The 19,316-nt window shown below is 40.7% G+C and overlaps 1 protein-coding gene across 3 annotated transcripts in view; it reads left to right on the top strand.

Annotated features, from left to right (window-relative positions):
- Window positions 1-14,742, top strand: part of dbpa (D site albumin promoter binding protein a) — a 41,487-nt gene extending 26,745 nt beyond the window's left edge. For all 3 annotated transcript variants that reach the window (XM_031294731.2, XM_031294733.2, XM_035992903.1), the window contains exons 4-5: window positions 6,843-7,096; window positions 10,174-14,742. In XM_031294731.2, coding sequence (XP_031150591.1) covers window positions 6,843-7,096; window positions 10,174-10,389 — 470 coding nt within the window. In that variant the 3' untranslated portion in view covers window positions 10,390-14,742. The remainder of the gene's footprint in view (window positions 1-6,842; window positions 7,097-10,173) is intronic.
- Window positions 14,743-19,316: the final 4,574 nt, after the last annotated feature.

Raw genomic sequence — 19,316 nt, 5'->3', positions numbered from 1 at the left:
TGTGGACTGATGGACAGATGAGACAGGGAGAAGCAGAGCTTGACAGGCAGAGCGACATGCAGAAAGAGAGAAACACATAATCTCAGATAAATTAATGAAAGCAGAAAGAGAATCCGAGAGTCAGCGGCTGCCTCGTCCAAATGGCTCCTGTTCACAGACAGGAAATGAAGCCAGGCGAAGCCGCGCTTGGCGGTTGTTTACCCGGCAGCAGCGGGAGCCATGTTCTTGGATCATTTTCAACTTTTTGCCCAAAATGGTTGTCATTAGGACGGGGGGTTTGGCCAGACTTATCCAGGATCAACCCCGTCCAGCTGCCAGAGAGTCAGATATAGTCAGCAGCAGTTCATCTGATGGAGTCGCTGCTTCACGGACAAACAGATGGACCAGAGGATGTATAGACAGATAAAGAGGAGGATATAGGGTTCATTGCATTATGGGTCGTAAACAACACATCCAAAGAGGTTCATGATGATTTAATAAAATCATCATGAACGCGTAAACGTGTATTTGAACGTAGTGTGTGCTTCAAGGATGGATGTAGGGCTAAGGATGGACTTTTTTTTTGGGATTATTTGATCCGTAAAATGCAACTGCAAATTGTCCAACCATCAGTCCAAAAATCTAACCTGACACACCAGATGGTTTGTTAACACAGAACCACCCGAGAAGTCGTCATTGGCAACTGTTTGGGAAAGGGCGAGGCACTTTCAAAAAATACCTGGCAGGTAATTGGACAAACTATCTGTCTATCATGTCCGCCATTGTTATTCAGCACGATAGTAAACACCTAAACCACGCCTGTAGCTGCCAGCAGCTTTTTACCGGACGCTGAATGGTTCTTTTTGCAGCTATTCGGACACTAACGCATCACTTGAAGAGACAAGATGGATTTTCGTGTGTTTACGAGATATTTATCTCCTACGTAGGAGACACTACTTATGGCCAAAACCTAAGTTTAAGGCGTATGTAGGAGAAACTATCTCGTACGTATGATTTAAACTTAGGTTTTAGCCAACAATGCCCGAAAAAACTTTTTTTCCACCTTACCTTTCTGGGCTTCCGTAGGATCCCGCGATTCTCGCGTGGTCTCGTAATATCACAACCATCCAGTGCTCGTACAAGGTAACCAGAAATCCAATGATTCTCAAATCATAAAAAAGAGATGCATTATCAGTTTTTTTGGGCCACCTGGGGGCAGCGGAAAACAAGCTGCCAGCATAACACTGACATATCATCACATAATAAAGTTGATAGATTGAGAGTGTTAGCAAACAGTTGCTTATTTACACATTCAACAGACACAGAGAAACATTAGCATTCATTTTGGGTCTTGAAAAATAATGACTGTATCCGCCCTGTAATTCAGATCGATTCCATAATTTAATGGGTTCTTCCTTGGCCCATGCTACACCCTTCCACCAAATTTCATCAAAATCAGGCCAGTAGTTTTTCCGTAATCCTGCTGACAAACCAAACTGAAAACATAACCTCCTTGGCGGAGGTAATTAATAAGCGATTATACTGTAACTTTCCTGCTGGAGCTCTGCAGCAGTTCATTTACAGGTTGCAGAGTTCAGTCATTTGGAAGCAAACAGAAGCATTTGAACGCTGGACACGGAAAGTGAAGCCTCTTCCTAGAGATGAGTATTCAGGTTGTGACTCTTCTGCCAAAATGTCAAACTCTGCAGAAGGACAGGTTGACAACACTCTGGCTAATCAACAAGCTTCTGTATTTGGGAGTCCATTTGTCTTTTGTTTATAAGCCCTGGTCTGATTGCAGCTGGGCAGTGTGAGCCCAAACAAACCAAATACTCCACAAAGTTTTCCACTCTTTGGCCCAAAACCAACTACAGTAGGATGATGCATTCATGTCTCACTGGCGGTTATGTAAATATGAGCTCTAAGCTGGGAGAAAACAGTGTAGATGATAATAGTAGTGGTAGATATAAGTAGTAAATGTGGATATATATTTTCACAAAATGTACAGGTCTTAAATACAAGTGTGTGGAAAGCTTATGCTCAGAGCTCCCAAAAAACAGTAAGTAGAACAATTAAGGGACATTAAAATGTAATAAAATGAGTAAATAACACATTTAAGAGGCATGGAAGGAAGACCTCCAATATATTAACAGGCAAATAGAGCAGATCAAAATCACAGAGGAGAAACAAGGAGTCAAGCTTTTTCCCCCCCCACTTCTTACGACTGGATGTAAACACAATCATCCCGAAAAGAACATTTTAGTTTGACATGAGTTTGAACTCGAACTTAGTCACTCACGAATGTATATACCAATAATTTCCCACTGTTGTACCAGCACTGCTCGCTCAGTGTGTAGTCAAGTGTTTTCAGCTGGCTTTCAGGGGGTGGCGGGGGACATGTACTTCCCCTGAAATGGTTGCACCCCCTGCCTGCCATTGAAACATCAGCCTGACTTCTCAGAGCCTGCAGAGGATTTGGTTGTGGTATTGTGGTTGACGCTCAACATAAAATCACTGACAGCTCAAAGCAGCAGTCAAGTAAATCAGTGTCAGTCGTGCTGCTCTGACTTGACATTTCCCGGTTTATAAAACGGTTGCACAAAGTCTCTGATGGCTGAGGACATTTTTTGGGGGGTTTCTGTGAAGAACAACAGAAGAGGCCGTACATCATTAAAAGCTGAATTCTTACATTTGTTAATGAGAGGGAGTTTGGATGGTATCTATGCTCTCTCTGCTGGTAAAAAATAATTTACAAGTCAAAAATACATACTGCAAACATGTCTCCTTTCTGTTTAGTTGTGCTCAAGTATGTGAAATCTTTCCACTACTGTTTTGGTCGATATATTGGTCAGCAGCTCTGCAGTTATTTATAATTTGTGGCTCGGAGCCTGGAGCTAAAAAAAAAAAAAAAAAAAAATCATCTTACAAATGCTGCCACCGTACAGTTCTGACTGGTGCTGGATGATTGCTCAAACTAACATATGTATTCCAGAGAGGAAACGTTTAGAAAAATCAAGTTATATCAGATATAAAGACTGGTGGGCAGAGATACTGTACGACTGAAAATGGACTCGTTATTCTTGGTTCTACAGTGTTACATTCAGAAAAGAAACGCAGTGCTAATGCAGAAAGGGGAGACATTGACAGCCAACCCACATTATGTGTTGTCTTTCAACAAAGTGTTATTAAATATAAAACAGTCACAGAAGAGCCGCTTTCTGATCAGATGTTCTTTCATTTCCTCGTTGTGGTTCAGATACGATCATTCTGTCTCTGTGCTCAGTCCTACGAGCTGCTTTTTCTCACGTGAATGCACCGCAAAGGGTTAAACTAAATCCTGATCTTTCCTGCTGGTTGGTAAATCCAGCATGATGTGAACCCGCTGCCCCGCTCAGAGTCTCTGGCTCGATACTGACACCTGGTGGTGAAAAAAACAGTTTCACCGTGACTGCTGTAGGAAACGGCAGAGTCGAGATGCTCGTTGGGAGAAGTGAAGTGAGAATACGTAGAGTTACAGCATCCACTTGTTATGGAATGTGTAAGACACTACTTAGAAAAAGAGACCTACTTGCATTTTCCCCTCCACCGCCATTTTGAATTGAATTTGAACACATTGTCCGCTGTCTATAGGGTAATCCTCTTTATGGTCAACTCATCTCAGTGGGCCTCATTCTTGGCTCGCTGATCTCTGGATGAAGCCAGAGAGCGAGACAGCACATGTCACTCTGCTGCAGTGGTGGATGTAACCGAGTACATTTACTCAAGTACTGTACTTAAGTACAAATTTGAGGTACTTGTACTTTACTTGAGTCTTTTCTTTTCATGCCACTTTCTACTTCTACTACGCTGCATTTCAGAGAGAAATATTGTACTTTTTACTCCACTACATTCATCTGACAGCTTTAGTTACTTTACAAATTAAGATGTTTGCACACAAAAACACATGTAGTTTATAAAATACAATGTTTTATCATAAATTAAACTACCCAACAATATACAGGCCTGAATTACTTAGTTGATTGACAGAAGTGTTTGGATCGTTTCCAGTATCTAAAATACCTTACTTTTAATAAAAAAAAAAAAAAAAAGTACATTTTCCTGATGGTACTTACATACTGTTACTTAAGTAACATTTTCAATGCAGGGCTTTTACTTGTAACAGAATATTTTTACAGTGTGGTATTAGTACTTTTTACACAAGTGAAGGACCTGAATACTTCTTCCACCGCTGCTCTGCTGCCTGCGGCCTCAACACCAAACCCTCCTACACCCCCCATACCTTTGACCTGCGTACGACACCGAAACCAATGAAGTTGCCTGTTGCTATTTTTAATAGAATAGAATAGAAATCAGGTCCTTTTTCACGTCCTAAAAATTATAAGAAATACTACTTTTAAAATTTCCCTCGGGATGAATAAAGTATCTATCTATCTATCTATCTATCTATCTATCTATCTATCTATCTATCTATCGATCTATCTATCTATCTATGTATGTTTTACTGCTACTAATGTAAATTATAAAATAATAACAGTTACAATGTGCTTTACATCAAAGTATATTTCTTTATTTGAAGGTATCGCTGGGACTATGAGTCAGTATTTTGGCATGTACAGTAGATGTTCTCAGGCCTGAGCTCTTATCAAGCATGAGACATTTTGGGGCCGATTGGAATATATTTATTAATAAGATCTTTCTTTATTTGAAAGTATCAATAAACAGGATTGTAAAATGTAGTCTGGCCAGAAGCAGGCTGGTGTTCTCCACATTGAAAATAATCTCTAAATTAATATAAATATGGTGAAATTAGACAGTGAGGTCTGCAAGTCAAGGGTTTTAAAAAATAAAAATCATGATGACGTGTATAAATTGATGTTAAAAGCTTGACTTTTCAAGCTTTTAACATCAGTTTTCAAACTAGTGTATTACCATTGGCTGAAATCAAGAAATATTGGATGCGTTTTACAATGAAAGCTGCTGGGGTTTTAAGAAAGGGAAAATAGTGGAATACACTAATTAAAAAAATACCTGATTGAACAAAAAACAGTAAATGTACAAAAAAAATGAATGTAATTGAAAGTGTTATACTTTGTTTTTTACAGACTGCTATTGGTAGTCCTTGTATAGATGTCACCATCAGTAGTTGAAACCCATTCTGGGATCATGTTGATGTCCGAAGTTCAAGTTTGATGTGATCAAAACCTCCATTGTGGATTATCTTTTCATCTTTAGCGTGTTAGCCTTTAGCTCGGCTGCTGCTCTCCGACACGCTGTGGCAGATGGGCTCTAATCTGCAGATGAAACTAGATGATGGTGATTGAACTGCTAAATTAGTAATGGAGCCAGTCCTGCTGTTCCGGTGTTAATTGCATACTGTATGAATGGACTGTAGAGCAGATTACACTTAACTGGAATTAACCAGCGCTCTCTTCTCTCATGTCCACCACCCCTCTCTCCCTCTTTTCTTGTAATGCATGTCCTGTTCTATTGATATGACTATCACAAGTTGTTATTAATAACAAAGTAACCTGCATAGAATAATCAGCAGAGGAGATTTAAGTTTAAACCAAACTTAAATGCCCTTAATGAAAATGTCCTCATCCAGTGTCTAGCTGTACCTCTGACAGTCCAATCATCAACAGCTAAATCTCAGCATCCACATCTGGCACTGCATGTCGAGAACATTTCTGTGAGCCCAAATATGACTTAAGGCTTTGAAAGTCTTTGACTTTAGCAACTCCTGGTGGCCGTGTCTATAAAGACACCAAGGAAAAAAAAAAAAAAAAAAAAGATCGGTGTAATTTGTTTCCAAAATAAAGTTATTTTGACAAATGAAAAACAAGAGTAAGACAGCTGGTTTGTGGATTTGTTAACAAGCAAAAACAGCCAGCCGGTTAAAGCACCAGTCCGTGATGGTTGTAGAGAGCTCTTTCTGTAGTAACCGATGTTAATCCTATGGTTGCTTTCACACCTGAGAAGTTTGGTCCGTTTGAACCGAACCCTGCAACGTTTTGTCTGATAGTCCGGTTCGTTTGGGGAGATGTGAGAGCTCATTTGAACTCTGGTGCGCACCAAACATCCGCACTCTGGTCGGCTTGAAAACGGGGGTCTCGTTGCAACTTCACCCCCGTATCGCACCGTGTCTACCAAACTCCAGGTGTGAAAGCGCCTTTTAATGTGCTGGCTTCTACTGGATATATACAGTATCTGCTTGTGTGCATACCAGACACTGTGTTAAAGCGTTGACATTGTTGATCAACTGCTCCAATATGGCGGCCAGAGGGTGTATGTTACGTGACCTGAAGGCTGTGGGCGGAGCATCGCAGACACCGATTGGTTAGTCTATATCCACGAGGTTCCACTTCTGGGATTGCTCCGTTGCAGAATGAAATTCCGTCGGATTTCACTCATTTCGGCCGGATGTCCGTTACCTTCCGCTTTTTTGTGTTGGAATTCTAAACTCCGGTGGATTTATGAGGACTATGATTAATTGCTCCTCAGATCTCTGCAGGGTAAATCCAGACAGCTAGCTAGACTATTTGTCCAATCGGAGTTTTCTGTTGCACGACTAAAACAACTTTTGAACGTACACATGTTCCACCAAAACAAGTTCCTTCCCGAGGCTATTTTGCAGCGGCACCATGGCTCCGCCACCATGACAATTTTGATTGGTTTAAAGAAATACCAATAAACCAGAGCACGTTTTTCTCCCATCCCGGAATGCTGTGTGAACTAGCCAGACCCTCCTCCGCAGCGCTGTGGAGGAAGGTCTGGCAATACGAGACTAGGTACAACAAACTAAGTCATCGTCTCTCTCTCTCTCTCTCTCTCTCTCTCTCTCTCTCTCTCTCTCTCCCTCCCAGGGGGACGGGCGGTGCCTCAGGACCAGTCACCCACTTCTACCTGCCCTCCGGGACCCTCTGGACCTCCGGCGGCCGCCAACGGCAGCAGCGATGTCATGGTGAACTTTGACCCCGACCCAGCGGACCTGGCGCTGTCCAGCGTGCCGGGCCAGGAGGCGTTTGACCCGCGGCGGCACCGCTTCTCCGACGAGGAGCTGAAACCTCAGCCGATGATCAAGAAGGCCCGCAAGATGCTGGTCCCCAATGAGCAGAAGGTACTACATCTCCCACAATTCTTGGCTGTCCTATAGACCACTTTCTGACTAGCTTCGCTACGGTAATGTGATGCAAACAGTTTGTCTGTGGTGTAACTGGTTTGACTAGTCTGTTTAAGGTCATATGTGGATATTATATAGATCCTGACAGGTTAAAATGAATAAATGAATACATTTTTACATTTTGTATGATGACTGAAAGGTACATATTTTTGCTGGCAAATGGCCTTTTAGTTTTCTATCTTGTATTAATGAATGATTTAGGAAAACCAGTTTCTTCTTTCAAACTTAGTTGTACTTTCAAATTAATTGTCAAGAATCATGATTTTTGTCTCGAAGCTGCAAAAACATCCTTATTATCAAGTATCTGTAATTGAAGTCAGTAAATCTTATTTTCTTAAAATAAGAGAGAAAAAGATCTGCCTGTAAAGCAAAAATATTTCACCAAATTCAATTAATAATGGGTATTTTATACAGTAATAAGTAGTATAAGTTTCATTTTTAATGATTTTAGCGCAGTGACCTGCCTTTATTTTCATTTCCAGAAAATAGATTTCTATTAAAAAACAGGTTGAAATATTCTTACAGTGCTGGCAGGAAATAAGGTTTTTGGGACTTAGTTAAAAAGTCATTGATGATGAAGATGTTTTCTCCTGTAATGAATGCACAAAGTCACAGATAAAGAGAGATAAAAGTCGAACCGAAATCATCATCACTGAAAATTTAAAAACTAAAATGAGATCAAATGTAAAACCTGGCATTTAAAATACCCCCCCCCCCCCAGTGTTTAGCAGAAAGACTCACTCACAGATGAAAAGAGGTCAGGTTTTGTTTCAGTATCCAGTTCAGTCAATGTAACTGAGTACATTTACTCAAGTACTGTACGTAAGTAATATTTTGAGCTACTTGTACTTTACTTGAGTCTTTTCTTTTCATGCCACTTTCTACTTCTACTCCGCTACATTTCAGAGAGAAATATTGTACTTTTTACTCCACTACATTCATCTGACAGCTTTAGTTACTTTACAAATTAAGATGCTTGATTGTATAGATAGTATTGATGCCTCCTGACGAGAGTCCTAAAACAATTTGTCCTCAGCTCATTGCACAATAAGAGGAGCTCTGATCAATGGCTCAGGCTTTCATAGTTCTGTGCAGAGCAGCTGCAGCTCCTGAGGCGTTTGTAATTTATGGAGTGATGAATATGCTTTCTTTGTGTTCAGTCGTAGAGGGTTTTTATAAATCATTTGTATGCAGGTTGTTGGGTAAAAAAATCGTCTCTGACCAAAGGTAAAGATGAAGCTGGGATTGCACTGCAGCTCCTCTAAATGAGATTTTAAGGTTCAGCTTTTTGTTGAATAGCGCTCCACTGAAGAGTAGTAATTAAAGTGCTCATATTATGCTCATTCTCAGGTTCATTATTGTATTTAGAGGTGGTATCAGAAAAGATTTACATGGTTTAATTTTCAAAAAACACCATGTTTTTGTTGTACTGCACATTGCTGCAGCTCCTCTTTTCACCCTGTGTGTTGAGCTCTCTGTTTTAGCTACAGAGTGAGACATCTCACTTCTGTTCCATTTTTGTTGGGAGTCGCACATGCGCAGTAGCTAGGTAAGGACTTCTAGCCAGTCAGAAGCAGAGTATGAGGGAGTGCCACGCTAGCAGCTAGGTGAGCATTATAACGTGTGTTACAAAGTGACCACGTTTGTCTCTGAAGTAAAGGCTGGACTACAATAGAGCTGTTTGGAGCAGTTTGTGAACAGTGTTTTCTGTTGGAGATGGTAAGTCCCTTTGGTGTGGACTTTGGGCTTTTTCTCTTTGTAAACCTATAACGTGCACAAAAAAGATATATAACACAATAAAGGAAAGGGGAAAAGCCAAAAAGCATAATATGAGCACTTTAAAAAAAACGCATCTCGAAGTGCTGATAATCCTAGAACCCTTTTATAAATTTTGCAACAGGAAGAGGATTTTTGCAGAGTTTAATGGTGGAATGATGTTAACTTTGCCAAATACAAACATATTCAAAGGGCTCTTTGAGGATACACTACAAACCATTTGGGCCTGCAGTGATTCCACTGGCATAACTCTTTCCGATAGCGATCTCTACTTTCCATTTGGATTCTTATTTTTTCTCTCTAAGTGCAAAAGTTTAACACAACAGTATCTGTGGTTACCAATCGTCTTCTCATGAGACCCTCAGCAGCCAAAGCATTTCTTTCATTCCCCAAAAAACAACATTTGTGAGGCTGCCGCCCAGCATTTCTTGATTCAGCTGAGCAGCTGAGCAGGGCAGGACTGTACAGCTGCATTCAGAAAGAACTGCCTTTCATAAAGATGTATTAATACTATTTTCACTTGTTGCAAGATGCTAGATTATTTAATGTTATTGAGTTTAGCAAGTAACAGCTTTAAACTGATGTGTAGGTCTTTTGTATACATGCAGACAATTTAATTGCTCCAAAGCTGTTAGCTTTTAGGTGTCCGTTAACATCGTTGTGACAGCCAATGTGTATGAAATAAAAATACGAGGATGTGTTCCAATATAATGAAAATAACGGCAAATTCTGTTATTGAGATGAGAGTGTATTATTGTTCTTATACCATGGCCACCAACTACAGGAAGTGTTGCAGTTTAAAGCTTTAGTGCGTACATTTTTTATATTGATAAACGTCCGTTACATTCAAGCCGGCTCCACACAACTCCCTCTGTGTTTCTCAGTATGACTATGTTCAGAAGATTGTGTCGTCCGGCAGATAATTGAGACAATTACCTCTTCTGAAGAGTCCATCATGTTGTTTTTTTTTCTTGGGGTATTTTTATCTTGTGGGCGCACCAACAGCGTTGTTGTCATTACTTAGAATTCCTCATGGGGGCGACAGAAACTACGCACTATAGCTTTAAGGGAATACTTCACAGCGTTACAGTAAATTCTAGTGTTTTTGTGTTCTGTAGTTGCAACTGTTCAACTGTCATCCTTTCTCTCATCACAAATCTCTCTTTTTTTTTTGCTCTCCTCCCAACCTGCCTTCCTCCCCCAAACACCACAACACACCAAACTGCCGCCGGTGACAGGACGACAAGTACTGGAGCCGGCGTGTCAAGAACAATGAGGCGGCGAAGCGCTCGCGGGACGCCCGGCGGCTGAAGGAGAACCAGATCTCTGTGCGCGCCGCCTTCTTGGAGCGGGAGAACGCCGCCCTTCGCCAGGAGGTGGCCGAAATGAGGAAAGAGCTGGGCCGCTGCAGGAACATCCTCAACAAGTACGAGAGTCGGCACGGAGACTTGTGAGGCGGAGGAGGAGGAAGAGGAGGAGGAGGAAGAAGAAGACGCAGGAGGAAGGGGCGGGAGGGCAGGACGAAATGAGGAAAAAGGGTACAAGGCAAACCCAACAACTGCAGCACTTTAGTTGAAGTGGCGAGGGGGAAGGCCGGCGTAGATCTGCAACCAAGCAATGTGCGACACCGGGCGCAAACACACAAAAAAAAAGCGCGCGCAGGCTTGTGCTTCAGGATGTCACGACAGGAAAGCACAGCGACGCCATCTTTTCCAGTTTGACTCTCTTTTGTACATGCTGCTTCGCTGAATCCACTCAGCGTGCTGTATCACCGTGCATCACCTCGGCAGCTTACGTCACCCTCGGCGCTGTGCTTACGTCCGGTGTCGCACGGCATGTTTTGCAGGTAGTGCGTTCCGGCCGCTGCTCCGGCCAGTTCAAACAGGGTGTTGAATTCACATTATGCCAGTGAAATCTCACTTTTTAAGCTCAAGGCACGGATACAAGCCAGGAGAGGTCAGATGTGTAATTTTTTTCTATAAATAGGACAAAAGAAACATGTATATTTTTGAAGTGGGCAGGAAGGCAAGACCAGTCCAGCAAAGAGGAGGAGGAGGAGGAGGAGGAGGAGAAAGAGGTGCAGGGTTTTCGTCCATAACGCAAAGAGATTTTGACATAGGATTACTGTATATTTTTCTATTAGCAAAGATAGCCAGGAGGAGGCTTTTGGAGAAAATCTTTTGTATATTTTATATATGGGGCGGGGAGGGGCTCTTAGCTGGACAGTCACGGGGCCACACAAAACGCTTTTCCTCCCAGCTGTTTATCGCTAAACAACAGATAATCTATTTTCGATTTCACTGAGCTGGTTAGTTGGAGGCGGAGGCGTTACGGAGAATGTATCACGGTTGAATCAGGTATTTCACACGGTGCGAGACGAGGCGGGGGTATCTTAGTAACGATTGTTTTGGGATTGTGGCGGGGGCGTTAGAAGGAAGACGGTGAAACAAAAATTGTATAGTTTTAAGAAATTTTTGTGTTCGTTTGTTTTCTTTGTGAGCTCGTTCAAGCACTTGATTTGTTATCTTCTATTTGATTCCGTGTCTGACTTTGAAATGATTGCAGGGCTTTTATTTTTTGAAAATGAAGGAGAAAAAGAGAGAGGAAAACAGGAAGTAATTAGCCATCAGAACAGCTGGATGTGAGCAGGTGTTTGAAAATAAATAAGGTGGAGAATTTCGCTGGCGGGGTTTGCATTTAGTTTGGTGGACCTGTCTGGCTCACACACACACACACATACTCACAGTGACAATTTGTCAATAATAACACAACACAGTTGCAGTCTTTCTCTCTCTGTTTACTCCTCGATTTGTCCAGGACGTGCAAAAATGAAATACTAACTGGTTTAGGGTGGATTTGCCCAGATTGACCAGTGACTGAAACATTCAACATTCAGCATGCAGACACACAACAAACACTCGGACACACAGTCCTCACCCAGGTTTTAACCCTTATTGTTGTTGTTGATGTTGTTATGGACTTCTATGGTGCTGATCTGATCTGATCCTTCACCTGACACACACACACACACACACACACACACACACACACACACATGCAAACACTTCCACCACCTTAAACACAGTACTGAACTGCCTATACCCTTTCTTTGTCTTTTATTCCTTCTTTTTAGTTTATTTTGTTCTTATTTTGTTGCATATTGTATCGATAAATCGTATATAGATTTACACACAAACACTTGTCTATACCTCACCTTCAAACTTTACCCAATGAGAAACGAGAAATGCACCCTACTGCTACTGTACCATACAACTATTGAATAATAAACTATTCTCTCACTATATATATATATATACATATATGTATGTATATGTATATATATATATATATATATATATGTAAATGTATATTATATATGCTTGAATTATGTGATTATAGTTGTAATATACATAATTGAATATTGAATATATTACAGAAAATCCCATTGAAATCATGTCAGTTTTTTCTCAGGTGTTTTTGTCTGAGGTATTAAATACACATTAAAAAAAAAAAAAAAAAACACAAAAAAGTCTTTGATTGGATCACAAAATTTGTTGTTTGTTTTTTGGGGGGGATTTATATTTTATTTGTCTTGTTACAAAGCGTTTCAGAGCTGTTGGGTTTTGTTGTTATGGTTGTGTTGTACCCCAGTTTATTACTAACTAGGACAGATACCTTTCTCCTCAGACCAAGTGACCATTCACTAAGCCCCGCCCAACGTAGTTACTGGTTACTGTCACGCCTTCCATTCTAGAACTTTCACTATGGCAACAGTGGCAGATTGGATTAGCTATAGCTAGCTAACTAACGATTCAGTTGCTGTGTCCGAAATCACTCCTTTGATACACATTTACTACTCCCTACATAATAGACACTAAATACTTTACTCAATTGCAAGCAAAATTAGATGTTGGACACTTAAGAATCAACCTCAAAATTGTTAATACGTTTTTAAACAATGGGTCCTTGATTTTAGACATAAGTGGACACAAACATCTTCTAAGTTTTTGTTACTGAACTGTTGATTTTACCGACTACTGTCATTAGCAGATTATATAAGCTGTAGCTAGTTAACTAACTAACATTCAGTCGGTGCAACCTCAGTCTCCAGCTGAGTAGTATGACATTTGCAAAAGGGTCTAAAATATGCATTTGATGGCTACATACAGATGTAATACTGTGTAATGATGTAGAAAAGACTGAGGCAAATGACAACAGTCGCTGACATATTTTATTAGCTGTGGCTAGCTAGCTAATTAAGCTAACATTATCTTGGGGAAACACTGCGACTTTTTAATGTTTCCAACGCTTAAACTCCAATATAGCAGTTATTAGCATCCAAGACTGGTGCTACAATGGCTTCTGTAGTTGATGTGTTAATTTTTAATAGGGCTTTATCTAAAGTAATCGGTTACCCCACACGATAATGTAGTTATCCAACAATATGCTAACAGATGGCCTTGGCAGTAACTTTAGTTTCTTTTTAAAATAAGGTTTAGTCGCCATATCTAAATAAAGACACGACAGCTCTTAATTAACCATTCGCTAACCCTCCCCCAAACAACGACTATCATTGCTTAGCGACCGCAACTTGGCTTTTGATTTCTCAGCATACTGAAGAGGTGTGCATGGCGCTGTAGTAAGAGCAATACTCAGCATTTCAAGAGTTTGGAGGGTCGCATCTCTTATCTCCTTTCCAAAAACTGAACACCTCACAAAAGCAAAAGTGTAAGACATGGATTTAACTGTGTGTTTAGGCTGCTAACCATGCTACCAACATTAGCATGCGTGGTTAACTAGATAAAAAAGTAACCTATTGTTCTTGTTACTTGCTTTACAGCCATAGTTGCTCGTATAATAAGGTTTACGTGCAGTTTAGTGTCCCAAATTCCACTATGGCCACCCCAAGATCCACCCTACGAAGCAGCTCGATTGGTTGGGGTTAGGCATTTGACCTTGAGTGGTTATGGTTAGGATAGCCGATTGGTCAGGGGATAGGACCTGTACAAATGGGGTTACGTTACGGGGAATTTGGGACACTAAACTGCACGTATACCGTATAATAATTGCTGTTGTTGATGTGGATATACATTTATTTTCAGTCGTTTCATGCAACAGCTTGTTCAGGGGGATTTGATTCTCACCTAAATCCCCTTTCGATTCCCACAAACAACTTTCACTTGATTTCCCATGAGCCTGTCGGCACCATCCACAGAGGCATAACTGAATCCCAGGTGTATTATGGGAGCTGTAGTTCTAGCCTTGATATATATATATATTTCTCTTTTTTAGGAATATGTTCAAACCTGAGCCACAGACACAAACTTTTGAATTTAAATCCCTGGAAGAAAAGTCTCAGAGCATCTTACACTTCTTTTTGATATCTGGGATTTTTGGATTTCTCTAAAGACGTCTCAGAAACTTTTTGACAGTGCTATTTTTCTATGTAATTGTGATATGTAACAACTTTTTCTGGCGGGCGTTTGAGGTCCACTCTTCACGTGGTGACAGTGACAATTTTCTGTTGTACGATGAAACAACATTGCGGGTAATGGTGAAAACAATAATATGATATTATCATCATATAATAGAATAACAATAATGTACACAGCCTTGTTTTTTTCTCCTTCAATTTTGTGGATACTCAGCTAACTTCTCCATGTTGTGACTGACTGTTTTAAACTGCAAGTCCCTTGAGCGCAACACTACCCTGACTCCTCACCAGTATTGTGTGCTGTCCACAGGGATGATGTGGTCTGGCGTTTTTCCCTCCAAACACCAATAAAGGCTTATCCTCACTCACTGACCGAGCTTTTCTGGTGTCTTGCTGTGTGATCTGAAAGTGCAAGCGGCAACATCCGGGCCTGAAAAGTAAAGTGCCCTTAACCTGCATTCTGTTTAATTTCCAACAGGGGGCCACTGCTCCAAAAAGAAGTCCGATTGCATAGAAGACTATGGTAAAATGACCTTACTTCTCACTTGATTTATCAATAAATATCAATAAACATTTTCATAATGAGTTTATGGTATCATAAGTAATTTATGATATTATCATTAGTTTCAATTCTTCAATACAGCGTGAAGTTTTATTTTGAAATAGACGATAAAGCAGGGCATGCTTTAGGGTGTGGCTATACGCTGATCTGTCAATCAGGACAGAGGCTTAGCAAAGTGTATCCATGGCCCTGTGTACATTAAAATAGCTGTGGACATTTGTTTTTGTGGTGTCCATGTTTTCATCTCAAGCTTTGACCCTCTCACTGTGTGTTTCCACTTCATCAAAGTTGATTGGAACATTTTGGTCGCCTAAAAATGTCTTGTTCAGCTTGCTCTAGCACCTTGTCAACCAAAAGCTAGCTAGCTTGCGCTAGGGTTATCTGATAACTTAAGGGAAAGTCTGCAGTTTTTTCAACTAGCTCTGTGTACTAGCCTATCATACGTGCAGATGACCCCCTGGCCAAACTTTGCCAATGACTCGCCTCAGAAGGGTTGAAAATCTGCAACTTTCCCTCTTTGGCGTTTAGCTTAGCGAAGCGCCATTGAAACCATAAACAACACTGGCTTATAGCCGCATCATCCTCCCCAGCTCCACTCTCTTGCGCTTTAAAACGGCAGTCCACAAACCAATGGGTGACTGTAAAAGCTATGTGGGAAGTGCCATTACCTGCAGTTGTTTTAATGACCACTAGAGCATGGCTCTATAGGAAGAAAGCACTATATTAAAGTCAGTTTGAAACCCCCCAACAGTACAGAAAGATGCTATTTCCGCCTGTTTGGGTATTGTTTGCTAAAAACTACAGTGACCAGCTGTTTAAGTATTACTGAGCCTTTTTTAAGAATGAAACTTATATTTATATTTGTGAACAGTTTTTAAAGATTTAAAGTGTTTGGCTTGGGGCTGAGAGCCACAGACAAAGGATAGGGAAATCAAAGTTTGGAGAGACGGATTAGAACAATGTTGTTTTTGGTCTTTTAATTGCATTTATTGACAATAAGCTAGAGCTTTGATTGGCATCCTGATTGGTAACTCAGCCTATCACAGTCGGCAGTCATAGTTGCTTGGCCCTCCTCCGCTTCATCAAGGCTGCACACTGTTGCCAAAATTATAACAATTGATGCCATAACTCCTTTGTGATTTGCCTGCCCATGGACTGCTGATGAAATTTAGCTATTGAGCTAATTCTGGGAGAGTCAATGAAAGCCCTGTGAAATAAATAAAAATGGGATTTTCTGGCTACAAACAACTAGGAATACAGTGCAGGATGGTGTTTCCAACATCCTTCAAAAACCAGAAAACAGGTGATGGCACATGACATGAATGTAAATAATGTAAACACTGGAGCTTTTACTGTACACATTATTTATAGTTACTCACTTTAATAATTTCTCTGATTTTGTGTGCCCTCTTCTGCCTGTATGTGAGATATTGAATAAAAAAATAAATTCTTTACACAGAAAGTGCAACAGCAAACCATTGGGAGGCACTCAGACCCTTCTGACAGCGTTTCTGTTTAGACATCAGATCCACAAGGAGTGTGTGTGTGTGTATGTATATCTCATCCTGTCCATGTGCATTTACATGGTTTTCTACATGGATGCATGTCCTAATGTGTGTGTTTCCATGACTACTACTATGAATTGTAGGCCCCCTGGACAGGCAGCGAAGCCTCTCAACCTCAGTTATGTAACACACCATCCTGGTCTGTGTGTGTGTGTGTGTGTGTGTGTGTGTGTGTGTGTGTGTGTGTGTGTGGGGGGGGAATCTGGTGGGTTGTTTCAGCTGTTCGGCAGTGTTTGCGTCACCGGCGGCTCCCCCTCATCACACCACAGACCATCTGCCCAAGCTGGTGCTGATGGTCCGAGCCAAAGCGTGCTACATCGGCCCGCTCTGTGCCGAGCTGTGCCAGGTGGTACCAGGTGGTACCAGGCCCTTTAACCCTGCTGCTACAGTTATTTACAGTCAGACCGAAGGAGTCCCAGAGAACAAGGATTTGAAATCATCCAGTTACTAATTCAATAATATTCCCTCTACTGTTGAATAACTTAAAAAACAATTAACTTAGAAGGAGAAAATTATGAAGATTATTAGTTAATTAATTATCTGGATCGACGACGGTTCATTTACCAGATAGTTCTGGTGCCGCTGGAAGTTCCGCGTGATGTCTCTCACTGTCCTCTTTATTTGTGTTTACTTTAAACTCCGGTCGCATCAAGGAACATTAACCAGAACCTCTGAGCAACGTTACATGCTGAAAATGGCAAGTTTTAAGGAAAATTTGGATCCTGCAACTAGACAGTCCTGCTTAGTTTATTCAGGTAATGATTGTACAGATTTACAAAGAATATGTTTACGGCATTTGTAAACATATTTTTACAACAAAATACACAAGGCGATACACTGGTAAGAGCAAATCACGTTAACCATGTATCCAGCTAATAGGAATTTGTGCTTCCATGAAAGTGTGTCCAGCAGGAGAACTGGGTGAAAGGTAAGTTCAATGTTCCACCTCGAGCCTCAATGGAAACCAGATGGCTGACCTCCACACACACACACACACACACACACACACACACACACACACACACACAAACACAGGGCGCATTTCACCTCTGTATGCCTCGTTAGCTCAATTTAAGAAGCTATTAGGTTGTGACTCCATAACATTTACTATAAAAAACTAAATTATTAGAATAATTCAAATCAATTCAGGGAGAACCAGACACGAAGATTTAGATTTAATTACAAATTTGGACAATTAAATCTAAATAAAAGTCACAAGTCAACATTAAGTCAGTTAATTATTTGGAAGATTTCACCTGAGACACACAGAAGAAAGATCTTCTCTTCCTTTTACACTCTGCTGTCATGCCTTTAGTCATTGGTTGCCTTGACAACCCTGTGTGTGTGTGAGAGTATGTCCACAGAGTTTCAGCCTCCCTCCAATTCTAAGAAATGATTCTTCCCTTCAATTTCCTCATTTATCCCCATAGGAAAGCCACAATAAGTGTACTTCCCACTCCTTTTTGTCAAAAACAATCTGTGTTTTTTAGTCATGTATCTTATTCATGTATCTCGATATGCTTTCCATTTTGTGTAATATTATTATTTTCTGTAGGACCCTTTCTGTTTTCTTTTTACATGTTCTAAATCAATCAATCAATCAATCAAAAAACATCAGAGTTGAAAATCCTGCAGGTGGAGGCTGCACTGCCTCCTGGTGGTCAGCTGTAAAGAAAATACACAGTTCTGTGTTCTGACGACATTAAATATAAACATTAACTTTAAACATCAATGTGGAAAAATTAGGAATATTAACAAAGCTAAAGAGTATTAGCTGCAGGAGATTAAAAGCCCAAATTACAGGGATTTACCTTTGAAACATTAAATAGCATCAGAAACTCTAATAACTTAATTGTTGTTTAGATTGATGTTTTCTCCCATCTAGAGTTGAGATCATATATCGCAATCAACTCTCTCGCACCACGCAGTTCAAAGTACGTATTACAGCTACGGTAGCCTTCACGCTTCAAAAAGCCGGTCTCTTGCTCTTTTCAATATCCTTTTTCTTTTTCTGGGCGAAGAAGAAGACTCCTGTTCCTGAAATTTGGATTTTGAATACACGTGGTCCTCCATGTTTCCTTCTTCAAACTTGCCGGGGCCGGGAAGCTACGATACCCATTAGCAGCATTAGCAGCACCTGTGAGTTTATCATGTGACAGCGAAAACGCGAAAGGTGGAGCAGTATGTCCTGTATGTCCCTTACCGGCTAACGTATTTCAAGATGGAGCATGAATATGGAGCGTCTACCCCAGTTCATGTGAACGCAAATGTAAAATTTCAAGCCAAAAGGAACACTTGGAATTGATGGTGGAGGTAAATATTCATGAAAAAGGACAAGTTTGTGAACAGGCAACACAGATTTTGATAATAAACAACTAAACACGTTACACACTGGACCTTTAATTAATCGATTTCTGGCAAACAACCTGTGAACACTGACTCATTATCAGCATATAAAGTCAACATGGGGAATGTGTTAGCAAATAGTTGCCTAGTTACACATCCAGCAGACAGAGAGGGACAATAAAATTTATTTGGAGTCATGGTTCTGGCCCCCTGACGAAGGTAAGTCCAATATTGACATTACTTTAGAAATTAGCTGTAAAACTGGCTCTTTAGCAGCTATATGCTCCACTTTGCGCATTAGTCGCTAACTGTGTCTGTGTGCTCTGTGGTGCTAAACAGATAGTGTGTAGAGTTTAGAGCTTTTTTGCCTGAAAACTGCTGCTGTGAAACGAGGTTGATGAGAGCGGGGAGAATGGACCAAAACAATGAACAATAAAGTTGAGGACCAGAAAACCAAAACAACGAACTAAAAGA

This window comes from Sander lucioperca, chromosome 16 (genome assembly GCF_008315115.2).
Source record: "Sander lucioperca isolate FBNREF2018 chromosome 16, SLUC_FBN_1.2, whole genome shotgun sequence".
In the NCBI taxonomy this organism is placed as follows: Eukaryota; Metazoa; Chordata; class Actinopteri; order Perciformes; family Percidae; genus Sander; species Sander lucioperca.
This window is presented reverse-complemented; position numbering and strand designations above follow the sequence as displayed.